The 26358-nt window shown below is 44.1% G+C and overlaps 1 protein-coding gene across 3 annotated transcripts; it reads left to right on the forward strand.

The window, feature by feature from the left end:
* The first annotated feature begins 239 nt into the window (after positions 1 to 239).
* Positions 240 to 16931, forward strand: sec24b (SEC24 homolog B, COPII coat complex component). Of its 3 annotated transcripts, none has more exons than XM_046324236.1 (24): positions 240 to 503; positions 1298 to 1960; positions 2100 to 2249; positions 2945 to 3064; positions 4923 to 5006; positions 5182 to 5345; positions 6153 to 6337; positions 6625 to 6727; positions 7529 to 7655; positions 7764 to 7873; positions 8092 to 8204; positions 9005 to 9123; positions 9490 to 9545; positions 9802 to 10008; positions 10123 to 10246; positions 10408 to 10566; positions 11218 to 11391; positions 11580 to 11690; positions 11779 to 11954; positions 12107 to 12244; positions 12396 to 12500; positions 13051 to 13143; positions 13691 to 13794; positions 15947 to 16931. In XM_046324236.1, the coding sequence occupies exons 1-24, from the start codon at positions 458 to 460 to the stop codon at positions 16059 to 16061; spliced, it is 3546 nt and encodes a 1181-aa protein (XP_046180192.1). In that variant the 5' UTR covers positions 240 to 457; the 3' UTR covers positions 16062 to 16931. The 3 variants fall into 3 exon arrangements, with proteins under 3 accessions (XP_046180192.1, XP_046180193.1, XP_046180194.1); XM_046324237.1 differs by having other exon boundaries at positions 8107 to 8204; XM_046324238.1 differs by lacking the exon at positions 2945 to 3064.
* Positions 16932 to 26358: the final 9427 nt, after the last annotated feature.

The raw sequence follows: 26358 nt of genomic DNA on the forward strand, positions 1-26358 counted from the left end.
CAGATCTGTTATTTTATTTGTTTGCCTTTAATTACTCACCATCATGAGTTAAAAATGCAATAACATTTTGTCCCTGATATCATCACCTGGTTTATTGTTTAATACAAATAAATAAAACATCTATATTCATGATTAAGAACAACAGAAAAAAATAGGTGCTGATTTGACTAGCTAAATAAATAAAAAAATTCAAGACTTGATCCAGCTCTCGCTCTTCTGCCTACTGACAGGTGGCGCCGTTATGCCATCTCTAGTCGCATAGAAACGGCAGCTTCACATAAGTGGATGAACCTCGTCGTCTCTGCTCGACAGCCATCGGAGTAGGGGACACAAAATCTTAACCAAACAACTAGCTAGCAAATGGGAATATTGCCCTGGTGACAACCTTTCATGTGTTTTTGTCATCCTGTGCATTCGTGACCAAGAGACGGACCTGAAAACCCCTGTCGGTTACAGCATGAACTCTACGCCTAATGGTGGAGCAGCACCCCCCTATCAGAATGGTAAAACGGGCCGTGGAGATACGGCCGCTAGCTAAACTAGCAAGTGCCAGTGGTTGAAATAGCGAATGGCTGTGTGAAAGGGTGTTGCTTGGCTATTGCGTCTGGTAATTAGCTTAGATAACTAACTTACGTTAGCTATAGCGTTATTAGCTAGTAAAAACGGAACAATTGTCCTTTTGTTATTAACTAGCAGTAACGTTAGCTAGAAACAGCTAGCAAACCGTTAGCTAGAAACAGCTAGCAAACCGTTAGCCATCTACTGTACTGTAGCCAGCTTGCTAGCTAACGTTAAAGAGAAAGCTAAACTTTCTAGCGAACATCCATTCAAGCTTGCAACTAGCCAGCTAGCTAGTTGGCAAGCTATATTGAGCAACCACATCACTAAAGTATTTGTAGTAATATTGGTTATGTTAACACATGGATGTTGCCAGCAATTATCTGTCTTCTTTGCTTTTTGTACTAACGCAGCAAGGGTCCATGGAGGGGAGGAACCTTTAGGCTAGCTAGGGTATTGACATCTCATTACTGGTAGGACAATACACCGGCAGCTAGTTAGCAAAATTATGTTACTGTTGGTTTGAATAAGTCAGTAACTGCTTAGCTGACATTGACAGGTTTGACCCCTTCTATATAATATTTAGTAATGTAGGTAGGTAATACTTTTGATAATGGTAGATTGATTACACATTGATGATCAAAAATCCATCAACAATATGTAAATTGTTACTCAAACTCCTTTAAAAAAATCGAACATGAATCCTGGTTTTGCTAACCTCAACTGTTATTCTCCACAGGTCCAGTAGGACAGACCTACCCATCCACATATCCTCCGGGGTACTATGGAGCAGGGCCTCAACAGCAGGGCTACCCAACCATTTCTGGACACTGTGCCCCTGCCCCCAACAAATCTCCCATTACGAACAATGACCACAGTGCTTACTACCACCACAACAGCCACCAGCAGCCTATTGCTGCACCTACTGTAGCCCCCTCTGCATACAGAGTAACTCAAGGCTCCCATCCTCCCTCTCAGCCCTATGGCACCCTTCCCACCTCAGTTGCCCCTCCAAACCCCCAACAGGCACCTCCATTCCAACAAACATCCCCCTACGCACCGCATGGGGCCTACCATGGACAGCAGCAGTACCTCCCCTCCCAAGCGCTAATCTATCCCCAGCAGCTTAACTTGGTGTCAGCGACCCCCAGCAGCCAAGGCACTCCCATGTACCCCATTGTCTCGTACCCCTCTGCACCAGGAAGCAGCCAGTATGGCACTTTGCGTTCCTCCCAGGCTCCCACCGGCCCAGGAGCCATTTCCAACCTGATAGGCGCTCCTCTCCACCAGTATCCCCCAGGAAATGGCACCAGTCACCCAGCATCTACTGCAGCGGTTCCCTCTGGGCATAGCATGGCTCCACCCGGCCAACCAGCCACAGTCAACGGCCAGGGTAATGCAGGTACAGTCGACTCTGCACTGTTGTGATTGTCCGTACATAATCGATTTTGAGACACTTGTCAATCCCCTTTTCTTTTTAATTTATGTGATGACAATATTTGATATACTTGCCTCTGCCTTAATTGTCGTCTTCTCCCCAGTCCAAGCCCCAGTCCTCCAGCACTATGACCAAAGCCACCAGGCAGCCATGGCACATGACCACTACGGAGTCACACACAACACCGGGGGTGCTGATGGAGATAGACCACCTTCAGGAACCCCCTTCACTTCCTCCCCGGGGCATCAGCAAGGTAAATGGAGAGATAAGAGAGGCTTTTCAACTTTTGAATTAGCCTCCATATCTCTACAGTAACTCCATAAGTCCTCAATGGCATGCCCAAGTCTGCCATTTTAATGCAAGTTTAAGAGGATCCTGCCAAGGCTCTGACATGCATGGAATTTTGGATGATGGTAAATGACCGCGGTCTCCGTAAAATCCATTTTTATTAATTTTTTTACAGTTATGGCGGTTACTTAATTTTCATGACGGTCTTCATCCATAACCGTCAGTTATACGGTAATTTTTCCTGCCCTAGTTCCTGCATTTTTACGTTTGTGTGGTTATCCGTCCTCACCCTGAGGACCTTCATTCAATGATTGATGAAGGGATCTGTGTTTCATCTTTCAAACTCACTTCTTGTAGGCTTAGTCTAACTAAGTGAATTTAATAGGTCCTCTATCTCCTTTTTGTTCTTGTCTTGTCTCGCTTTCCGTTTTCTCTTCTCCATAGATACAATCCTACCATGATTTGTTTTTGTCTCAATTTGGTACAAGCTAGTGAGATGGGATGTTTCGACAGGCAAATCGCAAGCATCCTCACCAATATTCCCACCACACAGACACAGATTTTCTAAATTGACAGTCCTCTGGCTCCGTCCTCGCCCCCTCCTCCCCTCCACATAGTTGACGGTTGTTCTGTTTTGTACCCTCTCCCACCCCTCTACAGGCATGCACTACGGATATGTAGCCAATAGTGGTGCTAGCTCTGCCAACGCCTCCACCAACGCTGCCCCCTTGTCATCCAGCTCCGATGAGGATGTTGATGAGGAGGAGGATGAGGAAGCAGGTCTGCTTATAGCTTTTATTCCCATCCCTGCCCGCCCCTCATCCCAACCCAACTCCAATAACCACCCAACCAACCCGACCCCCACATCAACCCACTTACTTTCCTTTCAACCCCAGGCACTTTGCATTCATACTCATGTCTCAAAGCCACCTCTGCCCATCTCTAGCAGCTTGCCTGCCCCCCACTTGCAGATCCATCTCTCTCTGCTGCCCATCTGACACATTCCACGCATTCTGACGCGTCCACGCATTCAACATCTACGCCATATCTTCTCCCAACATTATCACAGTGTTCCCAATAGATATTTGTTTTTAGTGATGTGAGCTCATTGTAACTAAAATCACTGAAGCATGGCAATCAGAATGGTGTGGAGCATCTGATCAGTTATCCTAACTTCATCACAGAGGTTAAGCCTCAGTCGAACCATCGGTTCAAATAATGTGAGTACGGTGTAGTGTTTGAGAGTAAATGTTCTGTTTTAGAATCTGTTTAGTCTTCTTGAAATTCAGGCTATGCACTCGTTCTTGTCCTTTCCAATCATGTCCTCAGTTTTCCTCTCACCCACTAACCATTTGGGAATGTCTGTCTGCATTTCAAATACAGGAAGGGGTCTAGCTGGTCACTTGAATAAAAACCTTCTTATTGCTTCCCATTGAAATTTCCAAATTGTATCCTCCTGAAAAACAATAGATTTTTGCATGATTGGTTTTGCATTTAGATAAAACGGATGTTTAGAGCAGACATAATTGAACATCATTTTCAATAGACCCCCTATCTGGGCCAGTCAATAGCCTCCAGTTGGTTTGGAACCTGAAATCTTAGCAACTTCCATAGTTATGCTATCCTGATAATGATATTATTCATACTACATTTCACATGTTGTTATCAGAGTACACGCCGTGTTTCAATGAGAAGGTGTTGATGAATGTCCTAGAGGCGCTGGTGGGTCCCCATCCTTGGGTAGTGTGTTATTGTCTAGAGGTTAACCACTTTTTATATATATAGCACGTCCCCTGTTACCACGGGCTAACAGGCTCTCTGCCGCTCACTGGTCTCCAATGGGAAAAGGGTAGAGGCTGAGGCAAGTCAGCTCTAGCAGCTAGCACTCCTTAGCACCTTGGTTCAGTTAAGTGTGCTATGCCTTAACTCTTCCTCCTCTGCCCTTGCTCTCCAAATGCCTTCGGATGTCATTTTCATGCACTTTATTTTTTTGTGCCGCTGATGTTTCTCTTGTTTGTCCTATTTTTCTTTTTTCTCAAGTGGTTTCTTATCATTCTCTGTACATTTGGCCAATCATCATTCAGCCGCTCTCCATTTTTGGTCATTTTGATATGTCTAATTAGCTGAATTCCAATGTGTTAGGAGGGCTTGTCAGTCATAGTACATGTTTCCCCAGGTCCAGGTTCTTTAATATCTAGAGCACTTAATCCACTGGGGTGGCAGGCAGATTTAGCTGCCTGTGATAATTGGAGCTCATCCAATGAGGCAGCGCTATCTTGGTTCACTGTCACAGCTCTCAGTTTTGCCCAATTGGATTAAACGACTCTTTCAGAGCTTCCAGTGCGTGGGTGTGGGTGGCGAGACCTAAAATGCCTTCTCTCAGAGATCTGGAAGGGAAGGCTGGATGTGTACAGCCTAGAGGGATGATGATAACTACTGCCTGTCTGTCTATGGCTTCACCTATTTTCCTATTTCATCAGCATCACGTTCCCCCTGCCCTGCTTACACACGCCTAACATGTCCACCTTTCATGTGTCATTTTTCTCCCGCCTGCATGTGCACTGTATTAAACTTTTAAAGTTAGAGAGCAGCTCCTCAAATGTTTTTCTCTTCCTTCCCCCACCATCCCCACTCTCAGGTGGTGATAGTTCCTCAACTACCACTGGCAGTGCGTCCCCGGTGCCCAACAGCTACGACTCCCTGGAAGGCGGAAACTACCCAGGTACATACTGTACTCGGCTCTTAAAAATCCAGCGCCGCGTTGAGGCATTTGACACAATTGAACGATTCTGCTGCCACATTTCTCTCCGTTCAACCACAACCCCAAAATGCACTAAGTGGGCAGGCAGTCATCAATTTGGTACCTTCAACCCTAATGTTTGTCACTCTATTTCTAGAGTCCTCCATTCCCCCCTCCGCTGACATGACCAAACAAGCCCCGCCCTTTGGCTATGGCTACCCCAGCATGCAGCCAGCTTATCAGCAGAGGCCGTCCCCCAGGACAGACTCCTCCCCCTCACACGGCAGTTACAACCAAACTGGCTACCAGCATTTGTCACAGGTAAGATGTTCTGGTACAACTCACCTGGTTGTGTATGACTAAAAGATCATATATATTCTAAATAAACTGGGTGGTTCAAGCCCTGAATGATGATTGGCTGACAGCGTTGGTATATTTAAGCAATAAGGTACGAGGGGGTGTGGTATATGGCCAATATACCACGGCTAAGGGCTGTTATTATGCACGAATAAACCCGGAGTGCCTGGATACAGCCTTTAGCCGTGGTATATTGGCCATATTCCACAAACCCCAGAGGTGCCTTATTGCTATTATAAACCGGTTACCAACGTATTTATAGCAGTAAAAATAAATGTTTTGTCATACCCATGGTATACGGCTGTCAGCCAATCAGAGTTCAGGGCTCGAACCACCCAGTTTATAATAGACTACACCACAGGAATGACAAAACATTTATTTTTACTGCTCTAAGTACATTGCTAGCCAGTTTTATAATGGCAAAAAGGCACCTCGGGGGTTTGTGGTGTTGCCAATATACCACGGCTAAGGGCTGTATCCAGGCCCTCCTCATTGCGTTGTGCATAAGAACTTCCCTTACCCGTGCTATATTTGCCATATACCACACCCCCTCGGGCCTTATTGTGTAATTTTAATATGGTCCCTCATGAAATACATGAAAAGGAGTTGGCCTACACTGCATGTCAATCCATTTCTCTGGGGGCATATTAGTGTTGTGGATATCAGTTCCTTTCTATCATGTTCATCTCTGCCCCACACCTGACCCTTTTGGTAATGATCTACCTGTCCCTAGTGACTGTTTGACTAACTGCCTCCTGTTTGTCCATGCAGCCCTTCCCTAACATGTCCCAGCTGTCTGCGGCCCTGGGGGGGCTGAGCGGTGTGCCAGAGCTGGAGGTGGAGGCGCTGCGGCCTGTCAACCTTCTGCAGGAGAGGAACCTTCTGCCCCACCGGCCCTTGGATGCCCCCGAACCCAACCTCAACGCTGACCTCAAGAAGGCCAACTGCAGCCCGGAGTAAGCGCAGGGGAAGTTCGTGGGTTTGAGGATATGCTGGTATCTGGACACAACACTAACGGACAATATTCAGCGTAAACTGAAATACTAGGAATGACAAGTGCAATCCCAAGTTTATTTATAGGATCAAGCAAAACGCATGTTGGGAACATTTGTTGATTTCAAACGTACTTCTCCTCTGTCTCCACACTGCATTGTTCCTCCATAGTCCCCGCTCACTCAATTGAACTCAGTAGCTCATGCCTTTACAAAGCTGTGCTAAAAGCTCTTCTCTCTGGCCTCCACAGCACATTCAGGTGTACCCTGACCAACATCCCACAGACCCAGGCCCTGCTGAATAAAGCCCGGCTGCCCCTGGGCCTCCTCCTGCACCCCTTCAGAGACCTCGCAGTAAGAAGACACCCAGCCCTAATACAACCCGGGTCCTGTCCACAAACATCCCCTAGCCCCTAACTACTATGTGCTGGTGTAGATCTGAGAGGATTGGATAGGTGTAAGCGACTGACATTTCAGGAAGCTACCAACTTGGAAGTGCAATTGAATTGAAACTCTACATTGAACATAGCACAAATGTTTTGTTGTGGAATTGAGTGAATATCATAGAATAAGACACTTCAGTGGTTATTTATATTGACTGTAGCGTTCAGTGCCCCTTAATAACACCCTGTCAATATGTCATAGGAAGTTGACCTGAGTTCAGAAACAGAAAAGCAGGAGGCAAGGCAGAATGAGCTGGAGGGTGAGGAGGTGCAGAAAGCCATTATTTTAGTTTCATTGACAGTGTCAGGTGCAAGGTGGTAAAAGTACAAAAAGCAGACTGTTGATATAAAGACTTGACAGAAAAGAGTCCTCTCCTATAGATTGCAGACGCAGGTTCGATCAGGTGTAGAATGTAAATCATTTAATGAGTAACAAACCACAAATCAACAGTCGTCTTCATCTTTGGGCTCCCTTGTGGCGCAGTGGTCTAAGGCACTGCATCTCAGTGCTAGAGGTGTCAACTACAGTCCCCGGTTCGAATCCAGGCTGTATCACATCCAGCTGTGATTGGGAGCCCCATAGGGCGGCGCACAATTGGCCCAGTGTTGTCCCGGTTTGGCCCGGGTAGGCCATCATTGTAAAATAATTTGTTCTTTAAACGACTTGCCTAGTTAAAGTAATCACATAATCTCTCTTTCTCTCCATCCATAGCAACTCCCAGTGATCACGTCCAGCACCATAGTGAGATGTCGCTCCTGTCGTACCTACATTAACCCCTTCGTCTCCTTCCTGGACCAGAGGAGATGGAAATGCAGCCTCTGCTACAGGGTCAACGATGGTACGGATCCCTCTATTCAATATGTGTACTTAGGGCAGCACCGTCCAAAATGTGAGACGTTAAATAGCATCTGCTAAATGACTTGAACGTGCATATTCTCCCCCTCAGTTCCCGATGAGTTCATGTACAATCCCGTGACCCGCTCCTATGGAGAGCCCCACAAGAGGCCAGAGGTGCAGAACTCCACGGTGGAGTTCATAGCCTCTTCAGATTACATGGTGAGTGATTTAAAAAAACAATAATAATAATAATTTTGAGATCAATGTTCATTCATCCAGAAACAGTTTGCCCACAATCCTCTAGAGGGCAGGTCTCCATCAGATTCATGCAGTCACCAATGGCAAGGCACTGTGCTTTCCAATATCAGACTGTCAGTCTGCAGATGTGAACTGGTTGAATGTTTTGAGTAAAGCATGTGTATGGGTGTTGTCCCCAGCTGCGGCCTCCTCAGCCTGCAGTGTACCTGTTTGTGCTGGATGTGTCTCACAACGCGGTGGATGCAGGCTACCTGGACGTCTTCTGTCAGACCTTACTGGAGAACCTGGACAAGTGAGTAGCTTCGCACCTGGATTCATGTGTTCAATATGATCTGAGTTGCTTATAGCAGCACTGCCGTTGCCTAATGATGAATTCACTTAGATAACCGGTGCAGTAGCAATAGTTTTCCAGTCAGTTTATCTGACAAAGGCCTTTCCTGCTCACACCCCTACTATTAAGTAGTCAAGGCTCCATTTCAAAGAGAAATAAACAAATAAAAGTCATGGATCAAATGTGAAACAGGTCAAGCCCTACTATAAAAGTCATACTAGTATTGGCTGGCTTGCAAGTGCGTAAGAACTGGAGGCATATAAAAGTAAATGGTGATCGCTCTGTTGCTTTCTGTTTTAGTAGTTAAGTCCGTCAACATTCATACACATGGTGAGCAATAAGATTTGGTCAAATCCGAATTTAATCGGACAGTTCCTTAGGGAGCAAACCATTTTGAAGTGTATATACTTGAACTCTTGCCAGAAAAAAAGAAAAGAGAAACATGAAATACTTTAGCAGGACTGTCCTTCCTGTTTTTCTCAGGAAATTATCCTGTTCTTTGTTGCAACTATACAAAACTAGCTTTGACGAAGGTTCACTGCTGGTTCCGATGTCTGGAAAATCTCAGTCACGTCAACTTGAACTCCATAATCTCACATTCTGACGTGAAAAAGAGTTCACCAGAACTCCACGCTCACACACATCTGGTATCTCTCAAACCATAGAGTTATTCTGTCATTTTCTTGACCTGTTCCTTGTACAGTACTGTTACATGCCGCGGCCAGGCTAACTCTCCGGGGGGTGTCTGTTTTGTGTCTCAGGATGCCGGGGGACACGCGTACCCGAGTGGGCTTCATCACCTTCAACAGCACCATCCACTTCTACAACCTCCACGAGAGCCTCTCGCAGCCCCAGATGCTGGTGGTCTCCGACATCGACGGTGTGTGTTCTGTGTGTGTGTGTGTTTCAGTCAGCTCTCCTCCATCTTTAGGTCCACTGCCTAAAAATCTCCAGCCTGGGTGCCAGTCAGTTTGTCCTCGAGCCAACATGTCGTTGTCTTACTAAACAACAAACAGCTCTTGGCAAGGCAATGGTGTTGTTGACTGCAGACTGACTACACCGTCCTCTCCCTCAAACTGACACGTCACTTATCCACTAATGGTAAAAATAATGTGTACTGTAGAGATGTAATGACTTGTCCTTCTGCTGGTGAATATAGTCATTTCTCTAAGTGAATTATCCCAGGACATTGAATGTGAGCTGTGGTGATGCAGTAAATGATTCAGTCATTGTTCTGTTCTTGTAGATATCTTCATTCCAACCCACGACAGTCTACTGGTGAACCTAAAGGAAAGCAGAGCGGTAAAGGTTTTTCTTTGACTGAGAATGTGTGGAACTATTTGTGTTTACCAGTGTCATCACATGCTAATTTTATTATTTTATTAATTTATTTTTATGACTGGAGGGTGAGAGTCTGTGTTTTTCTGGCCTTGTATGGTTGCTTTAGTGTGATAGACAGTTTGTTTTCTGATACTGGTGTGTGTGTGCACCTTTAGTCATTTTGACTGTTCTCTCTCTCTCCCTGATCTCTCATTTTCTCTCCCACTCCCCCTCCCAGCTGGTGAGGGTCCTGTTGACCTCCCTACCTGGCATGTTTAGCCAGACCAGGGAGACCCACAGTGCCCTGGGCCCGGCGCTGCAGGCTGCCTACAAGCTCATGTCCTCCACAGGGGGCCGCGTCTCCGTGTTCCAGACCCAGCTACCCACGCTGGGTGCCGGCCTGCTGCAGTCCCGGGAGGACCCTAACCAGAGGTCCAGCACCAAGGTATGAGTGCTGAGTCGCACACACAGGCATGACACACACTGTCAGACCATATGGCTCTGTAATGTAAGGTTCCAGTTGTCTAAGAAGTCTGTTCTGCATGTCATGTTGTGACAGGGGGTCCAACACCTGGGCCCAGCCACAGACTTCTACAAGAAGCTGGCCCTGGACTGTTCTGGTCAGCAGATAGGAGTGGACCTCTTCCTCCTCAGCTCCCAGTACTCTGACCTGGCCTCACTAGGTAAGACGTGATCGTCCATTCCTTAGATTATATAATAGACAGGTTACTGTTTAGGAAAGTGCTGAAAGTTGACAAAGAGACCGGCGTCTTAAAGAGGATTTCTATCCTCCTTTCTTTCCTTCCTTATTCCCCCCCCCCCCCCGCCCCTCTCGGATGGCCAGCGTGTGTGTCTAAATACTCAGCGGGTAGTATCTTCTACTACCCCTCGTTGCACCACGTTCACAACCCGGCCCAGCTGGACAAGTTCCAGAAGGATCTGGAGCGCTACCTCACCAGGAAGATTGGCTTCGAGGCTGTCATGAGGATACGCTGCACCAAAGGTAGGTCTATTTTGTTAGTTTGTTTCTTCAAATGGTTATGATTTTGCAAGGGTAAGCTACTCCTAGATATTTCGTTTTGTATTGTCTGAGTAGTTTTTAAAATCTTTTTCTGAAAGGTACTTTTGTCACTCCACAAATGTTGTTAATATTTTTTTTACGTGTTTTTCCTCCCCAAGTTCATCATATCCAATTGTCCCATCGCTGCAACTCCCGTACAGACTCGTGAGAGACAAAGGTCGAGAGCTATGCGTCCTTCCGTAACACGACCCCTGCCAAGCTGCACTGCTTCTTGACACACTGCTCGCTTAACCCCGACGCCAGCCGCACCAATGTGTCGGAGGAAACGCCGTACAACTGGCGACCAAAGTTGGCGTGCATTGTGCCCGGCACGCCACTAGGAGTCGCTAGAGCACGATAGGACAAGGACATCCCGGCCCGACCTAACCCGGGCTACGCCTCATGGGTTTCCCAGTCGCGGCCGGCTGCGGCACAGCCTGCGATTGAACCCGGGTCTGCAGTGACGCCACTAGCACTGCGATGCTGTGCCTTAGAGAACTGCGCCACTCGGGAGGCTAAACAGTACACATTTCTTGACAATTTCTAGATCGATTTAGCAGTCATCATTACTATGTATGTCTCTTTGGTAAACAGGCTTGTCCATCCACACATTCCATGGGAACTTCTTTGTGCGCTCGACGGACCTGCTGTCCCTGGCCAATGTCAACCCAGACTCGGGCTTTGCTGTGCAGATGTCTATAGAGGAGAGCATGGCCGACACCTCACTGGCCTGCTTCCAGGCTGCACTGCTGTACACCTCCAGCAAAGGTGAACACCATCTCACCGTTTCATTCATTGTGGAAATATTTGGAGAAGTCATTGCCGACTTTAACTTAAATAATGAATAATTAGTCCCAGTTCTAGTACAAGAGTTGTTATTTTAATATCATCTAACAAAGACATATTAATCTACCCTCATCTCTGCTCCTATCCCCCCCCTCCCTCCGTCCTCCTAGGGAAGAGGCGGATCAGGGTCCATACTCTGTGTCTGCCAGTGGTCAGCCAGCTGAGTGATGTATATGCCGGGGCTGACGTTCAGGCAATCACCTGCCTCCTAGCCAACATGGGTGAGTGTATATATATACGCACGCTGCATTTGTTCATTAGATCCGATTTTTGTTGTTGTGTATATTCATACATTTTAATTTTGAACAGCCATTGACCGGTCGATATCGTCAAGCCTTTCGGACGCCCGGGATGCCCTGGTGAATGCGGTGGTGGACTCCCTGAGTGCGTACAAGAACACAGTCTCGAATCTGCAGCAGTCTGGCCTCATCGCCCCCGCAGCCCTCTGTCTCTTCCCCCTCTACGTGCTGGCATTACTCAAACAGGTCTGTCTGAACAACACACACACAGAGCTGTTGTATGTCTCCGTCACTAGTCAGAAGCCGTTTAAAGCTGTCAATGCTATCCCTTCTCATGAATCTGTGCTCCCTCCTCTCCTCCTCTTTCCCCTTCCTTCTCCTTCCTCTCCACCTAACAGAAAGCACTGCGCACAGGGACCAGCACAAAGCTGGACGAGCGCGTCTTCGCCATGTGCGAGTTCAAGAGCCAGCCGCTGCAGCAGATCATGCGCACAGTCCACCCCGACCTCTACCGCCTGGACACCATTTCAGACCAGGTGAGAGGTCAACACTGCCCGCTCTGCTTTGAACAACTGATTCATCTCTCCAGCGTTCCACTGGTTCCTAGCTGGACACGTTGTTTTTTTTTAACCTGGTGGGTCACAAGTATACTGAAATGTAGACTGCTTTACCCTTTTCTGTCCACAGGGGGCGCTCCACCTGAACGACTGCATAGTGCCCCAGCCCCATCTGCTGCACCTTACGGCTGAGAAGCTGACCAGAGAAGGCGCTTTCCTCATGGACTGTGGCAGTGTAAGTCCTGCTATGCTCTGTCAATTGACCGAAGTCCCTGAAAAAATGAACCTCGTCTCTGTTTGAGGACTTGTTAGCAATGAACTCCTCCATCTGTTCCTCCATGATGATGACAGATCTGACAAGGTTGACTAGGTGAAGGCAATATTGCAGCGTTGCAATTCTTGACACACTTAAACCGGTGCGCCTAGCACCTACTACCATACCCCGTTCAAAGGCACTTAAATATTTTGTCTTGCCCATTCACCATCTGAATGGCACACATACACAATCCAAGGCAATTATTTTGAACCTGTCTCCTCCCCTTTGTCTACACTGATTTTAAAGTGGATTTAACAAGTGACATAAATAAGGGATCATAGTTTTCACCTGGTCAGTCTGTGTTATGGACTGAGCAGGTGTCCATAATGGTTTTCACACTCTGTGTAGATCAGTATTTACCTCAAGGAAGGGAATGGAGGAAAGATTCATGTATTTGAAGAAGTATCCTTGTTACTGTCCCGTGTAGAAATGTACACTTCATTGACTTCCTCTCTATTCTCTTCTCCAGGTGTTTTACTTGTGGATTGGTAAATGCTGTAATGATATGTTCATTCGCGACGTGCTGGGCTGCCCAAACCATGCTTCAATACCCCCTAACATGGTTAGTGGGGCACTAACATTCATTAGACACAATGTGAGACATTTATTGCTGTGTATAACTGTGCTGTGTCCAGCTGGTGCTTCACAATTAAATAGTACTGTACTTTAGTCAGTTCAGCCAGAGAGTAATTCACATTTTAGTAGGTTTGTTTATTTGGTTCTACTTTTTTGACAAGATGCCCGTGGCTACCTAAATAATGTAATACCACACAACGTGGGTGTGTTACAACCCAAACACAGGCCGAGTAGCAATTGTCGAGGTTTTGTTTGCGTTTCTGATTCCCTCTTTCGGGAGAAGACCAACACATCCCTAAACCACAGGCATGCCTCACAATCGGAACCACACGTACATATTTCACTAAATCACAAACACGTCAGACGTGTGGAGATCTGGGATTGAAACCAACCACGAGTTATCTTTAGTTTTTTCACACACACACACAGACACACACACACACACACACACACACACAGTGTAGACTGTCTTGAGTAGTAAAAACAAAGCTGTGGGTCTTGTTTTTTTCTTCTTTGTCTCTTATGAATACCAGACCCAAATTCCTGAGCTGGAAACCCCTCTGTCTGAACGACTGCGCGCACTCCTCGCCTGGCTACAGGACTCGCGAACCTTCAGCTCAACACTTCACGTCCTGAAGTAAGTCAAGGACCCCGGGTCTGATGCATTGACGCATGTGTGTTTGTTGCTAGTGAGTGTCCGGGTCCATGTTGTGTAGGAAGCCATCGGTGACCACATAGTGAGTGTACAAAACGTTAGGAACACCTTCCTAGTATTGAGTTGTAAACCCCTTTTCAAACTAGTGCGCTTGGCACTTAATTATTTTGCTTGACCTTCTATATGGCACATATACAGTCGTGGCCAAAAGTTTTGAGAATGACACAAATATTAATTTTCACAACGTTTGCTGCTTCAGAGTCTTTAGATATTTTTGTCAGATGTTACTATGGAATACTCAAGTATAATTACAAGCATTTCATAAGTGTCAAAGGCTTTTATTGACAATTACATTAAGTTGATGCAAAGAGTCAATATTTGCAGTGTTGACTCTTCTTTTTCAAGACCTCTGCAATCTGCCCTGGCATGCTGTCAATCAACTTCTGGGCCACATCCTGACTGATGGCAGACCATTCTTGCATAATCAATGCTTGGAGTTTGTCAGAATTTGTGAGGTCTTACTTGTCCACCCGCCTCTTGAGGATTGACCACAAGTTCTCAATGGGATTAAGGTCTGGGGTGTTTCCTGGCCATGGACCCAAAATATTGATGTTTTGTTCCCCGAGCCACTTAGTTATCACTTTTGCCTTATGGCAAGATGCTCCATCATGCTGGAAAAGGCATTGTTCGTCGTCAAACTGTTCCTGGATGGTTAGGATAAGTTGCTCTCAGGATGTGTTGGTACCATTCTTTATTCATGGCTGTGTTCTTAGGAAAAATTTTGAGTGAGCCCACTCCCTTGGCTGAGAAGCAACCCCACACATGAATGGTCTCAGGATGCTTTACTGTTGGCATGACACAGGACTGATGGTAGAGCTCACCTTGTCTTCTCTGACAAGCTTTTTATTGGATGCCCCAAAAATCGGAAAGGGAGAGAAAATGAATTTACCCCAGTCCTCAGCAGTCCAATCCCTGTACCTTTTGCAGAATATCAGTCTGTCCCTGATGGTTTTCTTTGCTGCCTTCGCCTCACTGTGCATGCAGATGCACTCACACCTGCCTGCTGCCATTCCTGAGCAAGCTCTGTACTGGTGGTGCCCCGATCCCGCAGCTGAATCAACTTTAGGAGAAGGTCCTTGCTGGACTTTCTTAGGTGCCCTGAAGCCTTCACAACAACCACTCTCCTGGAAGTTCTTGATGATCCGATAAATGGTTGATTTAGGTGCAATCTTACTGGCAGCAATATCCTTGCCTGTGAAGCCCTTTTTGTGCAAAGCAATGATGACGGCATGTGTTTCCTTGCAGGTAATCATGGTTGACAGAGGAAGAACAATGATTCCAAGCACCACCCTCCTTTTGAAGCTTCCAGTCTGTTATTCGAACTCAAACAGCATGACAAAGTGATCTCCAGCCTTGACCTCGTCAACACTCACACCTGTGTTAACGAGAGAATCAATGACATGATGTCAGCTGGTCCTTTTGTGGCAGGGCTGAAATGCAGTGGAATTTTGGGGGGGGATTCAGTTCATATGCATGGCGAAGAGGGACTTTGCAATTAATTGCAATTCATCTCATCACTCTTCATAACATTCTTGAGTATATGCAAATTGTCATTCTCAAAACTTTTGGCCACGACTGTACACAATCCATGTCTCAAGGCTTAAAAAATATTTAACTTATCTTCTCCCCTTAATCTACACTGATTTGAAGTGGATTTAACAAGTGAAATAAGTAAGGGATCATAGCTTTCACCTTGATTCATCTGGTCACTCTGTCATGGAATGATCATGTGTTCTTACGTCATGCTGGTGCATTGTTGCACTATAAGCTATAAAAACAGTGTCGCACGCTATGTATAAACTCCCAGTAATTTATACAAAGTGTGCGACTCTTTGTTTTTACAGCTTACAGTTTATTCACCTTTAGTCAGCACCTCTACACTGCTGTGAGCATCTGTTTGCTACAAATGTCTACAGGCCAGAGGACAATTCTTCATAGCAAATGGACGTCTTACAAATTCAGAGGCCTTTTTTTTTGAGTATCAAAGTAATTTCAATAGAATGTATATGTATTCGGACTATATGCGCTCCTTCTTATTTCACATGCTTATTCATTTCATTACTTCTCCCCGTAGGGATGATGCTTCAGCTAAGACCAGCTTTTTCCAGCACTTGGTAGAGGACAGGTCGGAATCGGCCTTCTCCTACTACGAGTTCCTGCTCCACATCCAGCAACAGATGACCAAGTAGAACACACAGAGTAGAAGGCCCTTTGGGCCTTGTGTAGAAAAAAAACAGTGAACGTGTCACATGGTAAACAGGAAGTTCCCTCAGATTTACCGTAGAGGGGACAACACAACCAACCCAACCCCACCCACCCTAGTGGTCCGGTCAACCACGGCCCATGACCCGGGGGAGGCAGGTGGAAGGACCAGAAAGAAAATCAAAAATCAGAGTGACAAAGTGAAGATGACTTCTGGAGTTGAAGTGAAGTAATAGGCCGTTGGACTCACAGATCAAGTGGTGTGCTCTGAACGGGCTGCTTCTTCAACCAGCTCGCTCCCTTGAACCTTTCCCCTATCGTCTCTCAGCCGCTGTCGTAGCTCCACGTAGCATCTCCAAGGGAAAGCCAAAGATGCTACTTCCTCATCTGATTAAGTTGACCCTTCTCTGATACGCCTCCGCATGCTGTGGTATGATCCACATTTTTTATTTATTTTTATTGCCATACATCCTCCACATCCTCCCATTTCCTCCTTATCTTCAAACACATTTGACAACATTTGACATAAGAGTACAGCATCCCCCCTCTTTGTTTTCAGTGTGTTCTGGAGCTACCTCTGTTACCATTGTGTTTGCTGCTGCTAGTCGGGTAATTGGCCAACCTCTGCTTAACAGGATGCTAGTCAGTGGTTGAATACCCCTCCTCTGCACCTCGACTCCTCTCCCAGCTGTTCAAATCCTGTGTCGTCAGATGAAACTGAAACGTTTGTAAACTGCCTCCCTCTTGTTTTTTTGATCCGCTACCAGACGTTGCTATCCACTTTGTAACTATTGAAAATAATATTTTATGTGCGATAATTTATAATTTACCAGCTTATTAAATAAAATGAAACAGTATTTCACTTGATTTTTTTCCCCCTCATTCACATATTTTGCACAGGGGTATACTAGAAAGCAGGATCAATGAGTTAGCCGACTAACTTGTGGAAATATTCTGAAAATACTTTTCATTCTTTAGAAATATAAGCTTGATATGGGCATGGTCTAATGACTCAGTAACCAAAAACACATTTAAGTTTATCCTTAATGAACCAGAAAATCAAGTTATTTCTAGTTGTTTATCTGGCTATCTCATTAATCCTGTTTTGTAGAAAACCCTTCCAAGTGTTGCAGAATTTGTCTGCTACATTAGAGGTCGCTCATCAATGTTTCATTCATGGTTTGTAGCGAATATTTACAGTTGTATCATGTGACAGAAACTGTAGTTTTGGGGGACACAACTATGGTGAAGTGATTGGCAGGGACTTTGCAATTATTTTGGATAAGTGAACTATCTTGGCTAAACACATCTACATTCCCTACTGATTTCTCCAAGATGCCTATCACAGGAAAATTAGAGGCATATTGCATTTTTTTGTTCAGAGGACTACTGAGAAAAGCCACAATGGTTAAAATAAATGGAATGGACTGTTTCCTTGATGGAAAGGTTAGGAATAGTACATATTTGACATATTCAATGAACCACTTCGCTAATGACTATAAGGATTTGTATCTGCGCTGCATATTTTAAAAATCACTTCTGTTACTAAGTTCCCTGCTTTATTTTGCCAGCTATGTATAATGTCTCACTCTCAATAGTATAAAATTATCTAGGAATCCTTCAGCTTTATTCATGAAAAGGAAACAGTATTAACATCCATCCTTTTGTGTTCTCAGAAATTAGACCAATGTTTTTGGAAGACATTCTTACATTTTACTCACCATATGTCTCCCTAGTAAACGTCTCATTTTCAAAGTTAGTCAACCTAGTCTTGGAAAATACACTAACTCCGAAGGGTGGGGGCATACCTCAGATGTACTAAAGATAACATTGTAAATATACAAAGAAATGAACCGTCCTGCCTCCCTCGCGGACTCCTTGGTCCTTCCTGGTCCATTTGCAAACATCTCTGATTCCTACGGGGTACAGTTATTTTAGCAAGCCATAATAACAATGTTATACTGTTTCTTTATCACCATCCAACTGGAAAGAAATGTTTTTCTCCATTGCATCAAGTTTTTTTTCATTTAATTTTGAGACAAACCCCCAATGCCACAAATAATTTTACATAGAACATACAGTACTTGTTGCTTTTCACGCTTCAAAAAGTAATACGACCATTCAATTAGTGCACAAATGTTTCGTCACTGCAGGGTTCCAGGTATGTGCGCGCACACACAATCCTTGAAAAAGCACATCAAGTCTGTTATGTCCTTTGCTTTTTAACTGAACCTACTCAGTGAGGTGTCACAGCACAATTCATGAGCCCCTCACTAACAAACAAACTACTGCTGTTGACCAGCTATATTTAAACACCATTTTGACTGGACCCGGGACACCATTTAACATTTACATTTAAGTCATTTAGGACACCCCTTACAAATTTCATTCACCTTATGACACCACCATCAAATATTTTACCTCTTTATCCTTAGATATTTTCATGGGGCATGATGTCACAGTTTCCCCATTCAGCCTTGCATCATGACTACATTTTCCCATCTTGATATCCAGAAAAGGGGTTTCCACAGTAACTTCATGTCCCTGTGGTGGCTATTACTGCAAACTTACATCTGATTTTGAGACCACTGTTTAAATATATGCTTTTCTCCCTTCCGTCTTCCGCTTTGTCTCCTTAAAGCAAACTGAAGTTGTTACACACACAGGCCCCTTATCTCATGTGGTAAGAACTATCTACTAGTGATACGCTGCTTGTGGTTTTGAGGTGTGATCTTGGCTTCAACTAAAGGTATTTTCTGTGCTCGTCTTGTAAGCTTACAATGGAGTATTGTTTGACAGGATAAACTGCAGATAGTAGTGTTTGTCAAAATAGAGAAAAACGTATTCTTTGTAGTCCAGTTAAAAACTGCAGGTGAACCCCAGATAATATCAAATCAAATGTATTTATAAAGCCCTTCTTGCATCAGCTGATATTTCAAAGTGATGTACAGAAACCCAGCCGAAAACCCCAAACAGCAAGCAATGCAGGTGTAGAAGCAGGGTGGCTAGGATAAACTCCCTAGAAAGCCCAAAACCTAGGAAGAAATTATATAGTGCATTATCTGGGTAGCCGGAAAGTAGTAGTCTAACCTAGAAGTAACCAAAGCATGGATACATTTTTCTGCATCATTTATGGACAGAAAGTTTATGATTTTTGCAATGTTACGTAGATGGAAAAAAAGCTGTCCTTGAAACAGTCTTGATATGTTCGGCAAAAGAGAGTAACGCCGAGGTCCTTCACAGTTTTATTTGAGATGACTGTACAACCGTCAAGATTAATTGTCAGATTCAGCAGAAGATCTCTTTGTTTCTTGGGACCTAGAACAAGCATCTCTGGTTTGTCTGAGTTTAAAAGTAGAACGTTTGCAGCCATCCACTTCCTTATGTCTGAAACACAGGCTTCTAGCGAGGGCAATTTTGGGGCTTCACCATGTTTCATTGAAATGTACAGCTGTGTCATCTGCATAGCAGTGAAAGTTAACATTATGTTTTCGAATGACATCCCCAAGAGGTAAAATATATAGTGAAAACAATAGTGGTCCTAAAACGGAACCTTGAGGAACACCGAAATTTACAGTTGATTTGTCAGAGGACAAACCATTCACAGAGACAAACTGATATCTTTCCGACAGATAAGATCTAAACCAGGCCAGAACTTGTCCAGTCAAGACCAATTTGGGTTTCCAATCTCTCCAAAAGAATGTGGTGATCGATGGTATCAAAAGCAGCACTAAGGTCTAGGAGCACGAGGACAGATGCAGAGCCTTGGTATGACGCCATTAAAAGGTAATTTACCACCTTCAGAAGTGCAGTCTCAGTGCTATGATGGGGTCTAAAACCAGACTGAAGCATTTCATATACATTGTTTGTCTTCAGGAACCCAGTGAGTTGCTGCTCAACAGCTTTTTCTAAATTTTTTGAGAGGAATGGAAGATTCGATATAGACCGATGTTAGTTTTTAAAATATTTTCTGGGTCAAGATTTGGCTTTTTCAAGAGAGGCTTTATTACTGCCCCTTTTAGTGAGTTTGGTACACATCCGGTGGATAGAGAGACGTTTATTATGTTCAACATAGGAGGGCCAAGCATAGAAGCAGCTCTTTCAGTAGTTTAGTTGGAATAGGGTCCAGTATGCAGCTTGGAGGTTTAGAGGCCATGATTACTTTCATCATTGTGTCAAAAGATATAGTACTAAAACACTTGAGTGTCTCTCTTGATCCTAGGTCCTGGCAGAGTTGTGCAGACTCAGGACAACTGAGCTTTGGGGGAATATGCAAATTTAAAGAGGAGTCTGTAATTTGCTTTCTAATGATCATGATCTTTTCCTCAAAGAAGTTCATTAATTTATTACTGTTGATGTGAAAGCCATCCTCTCTTGGGGAAGGCTGCTTTTTAGATAGCTTTGCGACAGTATCAAAAATACATTTTGGATTGTTCTTATATTCCTCAATTAAGTTGTAAAAATAGGATGATCGAGCAGCAGTGAGGGCTCTTCAATACTGCACGGCACTGTCTTTCCAGGCTAGTCGGAAGAATTCCAGTTTGGTGTGGCGCCATTTCCGCTCCAATTTTCTGGAAGCTTGCTTCAGAGCTCGGGTATTTTCTGTATACCAGGGAGCGAGTTTCTTATGACAAATGTATTTAGTTTGAGATAATACCCAGAAGTCTCCTTTTTATACCTCTTCTGCTGCTCAAAGCATCTAACCAAGAGCCTTGTTTATTTTCACATGGTAGCATATTGTGAAGTAATAGACTTGACGACATAGTAATAGCTTATTGTTCCATGGTAATGAACAGACCGCTTCCACATCTGCTGTTAGCAAATGAACTACACAAACCAACTTCTTTACAACACTCAATGTTTGCATTACCGTGAACAAAAGGGAGCTCATGACGCTCTGTTATCGAGGTCATCATATTCAATTCATGCAAGCCTCATCACCTCTATTTGTGTTTGGTTTAATGGGCAGAACAAACAACAGTGTTTGTACAGCTTTCCCGCAGCTTGACACAAACACCCCCCCCCCCCCCCCCATCAACCTCTCCAAATGTCAGAGAGAGAGAGAGAGTCGGCTGGGAGTTTATTTTGATGAGCACTCTTTGAACAGGCCTGACTTCTAAACTTTAACCATATGCAGAACGACCTGTGAGAGACTCCCATAGCGCTGTTGGCATGAGGCTCTCATAGAGACTTGGGGGCCCACAGTATATCAATTTTGTTGCTTACTCAGTCAATACAATATTTCTCTCACGAATTGCAGCTTGGGTAAGTCAAATAGAGTTGAGTGTTCAAGAATAGATAGCCTACCAAGATTTATTGAATTTCAAGCCATGTCATTGGGATTAAAAACGACATTTTTCTTTGTTTTGGAAATGCAGCAAAGGAATAGCAGTGCCTCCATCCAGAGGCGTCATGCCTATAGGAGGCACAGGAGCACTTGCCCCCTCAATTTGTCCTTTAAAAAAGCACTACTATACTACTAGCCACTTGGCAATTTTATGACGTTGGCTTTAGCTAGCCCAGTTAGACTACCTATTTTGTTGAACTATTTTAGCTGGCATGCCTGCTGGCAAGGTTGGTAGAAAAGCAAGCAATAATTACATTTACTGAATAAGAAGCATTCCTTTCCATCTTCAAATCAAATGCTATTAGTCACATGCACCGACTCTGAGGCCATTACATAATAATAATAATAATAATATAATAATAATAATAATATAATAATAATAATAATAATAATAATAATAATAATATATGCCATTTAGCAGACGCTTTTATCCAAAGCGACTTACAGTCATGTGTGCATACATTCTACGTATGGGTGGTCCCGGGGATCGAACCCACTACCCTGGCGTTACAAGCGCCATGCTCTACCAACTGAGCTACAGAAGGACCATTACAGATGCTCTGTAGACCTTACAGTGAAATGCTTACTTACGAGCCCCCAACCAACAATGCAGTTTAAAAAATATGGACAAGAATAAGATATTAAAGTAACAAGTAATTAAAGAGCAGCAGTAAAACATATTTTACAACAGCTCTCTGCTTACATCTTTTACCCAGATGTAAGCAGATATTCAGAGAAGTAGTCTGGTGGGTACAGACCACTCGAGGTATGCTTAGATATGCAGAAAAATATACTTTTTTAACCGACAATTAAACATAATGATTATGGCTCTAGATTGCAGGAGAAAACTTACTGGTGTTTCAGGGGAAAATTGCAAAATTCTCCAACTAGCCCCCCTCACGTACTTTGTGCCCCCTCAGATTTTTGGGGTGCATGACGCCCTTGCCTTCATCTGTGTGACAGTAGCTATTGTTGTGCTTGGCCAGCAGAATAAGTAATAGTAAGACTCAACTCGGTCTCTACCCTGGGGCCTAGAGCGGTAGCCTATATTGGCCCCATCTTGACATCACAATGAATAAAGCTGCCCAATTGCGTAAGACATCCTGCCTTCGCACTGTTTAAAACAGAGCCACTCCACCCTTATACACATCTTCTTCATTGGCCAGCTTACTAAGACCACAGGAAGTTGCTTCCTGCCATTTGCACAAAGTCTGGCTTCCCAGCATGACGATTTATTGCAGCCTTCTTCAGTGCTTCCTCCATGAAGGAGCTGAGTGTGCCACCAGCGAGAGCAGACCAAACGGGCACGCTCCAATGCTTCTCGCTCTGTCCCCAGCCCAACACTCCTCCATAATTCAGCAGCCTCGTTTCCTCCGCCAGGTCCAGGCGAATTTGATTCCTCATTTCCAGATGTTTCTTTTTCTGGAGGGGGAGGCACGAGGGAAGTGGTAGGGTAGAACCGGACTACGATACTGTCATGTAAGACCCATGTGATACGGCCCCGGCCTCCTTAAATAACTGACTTGTGCAGGAGCTCCTTCCAGAGTGACTCTGAGGCCATTACCGATGCTCTTTAATGGAAACAAGATGTTTGGCTCAGGGGGTTAAAGCCAGGGGGAGACGAGTTCTGTTTTCTCAATCTCCCGGAGGCCTTAGAGATTTAGTAGTGGTATGGCCTACTACATGTCAGTCCATCTACAGATTTATTGTTGTTTTATTTTTGCATACTTGTTCGAACATATTTCCTTTTCTGGAAATAGAGTTGGGTGTTTGTTTTAGACTTCCTTTATTATTATTTGGGTATCTTTCCTTATTCATCCTCCTGTTGTAGAAGGGTGGCCGTAAGGATGTGCGATAGGGACAGTGTGGATAGTTGAACATCCTGTTTTGCTTTTCTTATTTTTGTCCAATTTATTTAGAGACAACAATACATCTCTTAACCAATCTAGTGTAAGTGTTGGTATGCAGTAAAAAAATATATGTAGATGACTCAAGAGACCTTTCAACATTGGGCTGTCATTACAGTAGAATAGTGTCTGATGCAACACATCTCTGTAGTGACTCGTGACAGTCCTACTATAACTATGTCATAGGACTGCTATGAGAGTAAATTATTGAATCATTCACTCATCAACTGTAAGTCTAACAGCTGGTAGTAGTTGTCATGGAATGTTATGACACAAGCATTGTTTTTCTTACCACAACATTATTATCCGTATCATGTCAGAGTCAAACCGTACAGCGTGTTAGTTACCAAACATGGTAACATAGTTGTGTCGCGTGACATCACCCTCTCATTCACTAGTAAATACCCACATCTATACCAAGGGGTTATCCCGTCTCAGTCATGTCTATGTCCTCAGCGATGGGTGATTGTCTTAGGAATTTGCCACCCTAATTATGTTTCAAAACAACACCTTACCTCTGACCTGCATGTAGCAATAGTCTCGCTTTCAAGTCATAAAGACATGACTCTGGTCCCGGTAGAAGACGGTAATGTGTGATTATGAGTTACTCGACCTCTGTACGTCTACTAAGCACAATCACAGGATCAAGCTCATGTTATCCATTCCACTTAAATTTGCTTTAATTCATTTGATTGGATTATTTTGGTCTCAGTTAATCATTTTCGTTATGATATGTCATTTAATTTAGTGGAATGTAATTGAATTTGAGAAAATAGAGGGCATTGTTGTGTAAGTTAGGAGAGGATATGCTGATTAGTCACACGCACACAACTCATTCTACTGGCAGGGAGGTCCTAACCCCTGATATATTTAGACAGGCCTCATATCCATTTTGAACTCAAAAGCAATTACCATATCTTTGCATATCTACAGTAGGCCTGCTGAAGTGGACAAACTGCTTGTGGGGCTGGGTACATTGGTGTTCTTGAATTCAACAAAGCTCAGTTCAATATTGTTGCCTATCAAAATGCATGGTGGTTATTTCTATTTGAATTGTTCAACATAATGTTTATGAACATAGTCCATTCATAATTGGTTCAAAATGTTTGCAACAGGTGCCAACCGATGTGTCTCTTAACAGTTGCTATTTGCTGAATTCTGGATTGACCATGCGGGTACTACAAGTCTTATCAGTGATTGTGGCTTGTACAACCTGTCAAACAGGCTAGTGAGTAATACAAATCAAATGGAACGCTCTCTTTCACTACTTGAAACAAATATGGATCTTTGCCTTGTGATATAATAGTCCTAAATTGAAAGGTCGATGTCATAACATTTATATCTGTTCGTACTAAGGCAAAGATTTCAGTTTGCCAACCAATATTGCTGCTCATGGTTTTATCGGTATTAACTCATTTTAGTTACACTACATAATGACATAACAGGTGCAGAGTACTGCCAACACTAAAGATATGGGCAACATAAATCATCTATTTAGCACCTATATACAGGCAAGGCTGGGTCTTATCAATGGGTTTGTGTCCCTCTTTTCCAGCTGTTCATTGAGAGTAACTTAAAACGATGAGCCAAATCTGAATCTAAAAATAGCATTTAAAAGGAACCTGCTTTTGAAACGGGTGAACATTTGTGTGGCAGTATTGACTGTTTTCCCCTGAGAAAATCAACAACACCACAAGGTCATTTCTGTTGTCATTTCAATTATAGCCAAGTCACCACTACAAAGGGAAACTCAGGAAAGAATAAATAAATGAAGCCTCCATTGTAATGATTGAATGGTTTGTTACATGGTCCTCCTGGTTTAACTTAGGCTATACAGTTCCTTTGGAAAGTATTCAGACCCCCTTGACTTTTTCCACATTTAGTTACGTTACAGCTTCATTCTAAAATGGATCAATGTACACACAGTAATCCCTAATGACAAATCAAAAACAGGTTTATAGAAATGTCTGCTAACTTATTACAAATAGAAAACTGAAATGTCACATTTACATAAGTATTCAGACCCTTTACTCAGGACTTTGTTGAAGCACTTTTGGCAGCGATTTCATCATCAAGTCCTCTTGGGTATGACGCTACAAGCTTGGCACACCTGTATTTGGGGAATTACATTCTCCCATTCTTCTCTGCAGATCCTCTCAAGCTCTGTCAGGTTGGATGGGGAGTGTCATTGCACAGCTATTTTCAGGTCTTTCAAGTCCGGGCTCTGGCTGGGCCACTCAATGACATTCAGAGACTTGGCCCGAAGCCACTCCTGGGTTGTTCTGTTGGAAGGTGAACCTTCGCCCCAGTCTGAGGTCCTGAGTGCTCTGGAGCAGGTTTTCATCAAGGATTTCTCTGTACTTTGCTCCGTTAATCTTTCGCTCAATCTTGGTTTCATCCGATCAGAGAATCTTGATTTTCATGGTCTGAGAGTCTTTAGGTGCCTTTTGGCAAACTCCAAGTGGGCTGTCATGTGCCTTTTACTGAGGAGTGGCTTCCATCTGGCCACTCACCCATAAAGGCCTGATTGGTGGAGGGCTGCAGAGACAGTTGTCCTTCTGAAAGGTTCTCCCATCAAATCAAATCAAATGTATTTATATAGCCCTTCGTACATCAGCTGATATCTCAAAGTACTGTACAGAAACCCAGCCTAAAACCCCAAACAGCAAGCAATGCAGGTGTAGAAGCACGGTGGCTAGGAAAAACTCCCTAGAAAGGCCAAAACCTAGGAAGAAACCTAGAGAGGAACCAGGCTATGTGGGGTGGCCAGTCCTCTTCTGGCTGTGCCGGGTGGAGATTATAACAGAACATGGCCAAGATGTTCAAATGTTCATAAATGACCAGCATGGTCCAATAATAATAAGGCAGAACAGTTGAAACTGGAGCAGCAGCACGGCCAGGTGGACTGGGGACAGCAAGGAGTCATCATGTCAGGTAGTCCTGAGGCATGGTCCCTAGGGCTCAGGTCCTCCGAGAGAGAGAAAGAAAGAAAGAGAGAATTAGAGAGAACAGGACAGGAGAAGTACTCCA

The sequence above is a fragment of the Oncorhynchus gorbuscha genome, linkage group LG23, assembly GCF_021184085.1.
Source record: "Oncorhynchus gorbuscha isolate QuinsamMale2020 ecotype Even-year linkage group LG23, OgorEven_v1.0, whole genome shotgun sequence".
NCBI classification, from domain to species: Eukaryota; Metazoa; Chordata; class Actinopteri; order Salmoniformes; family Salmonidae; genus Oncorhynchus; species Oncorhynchus gorbuscha.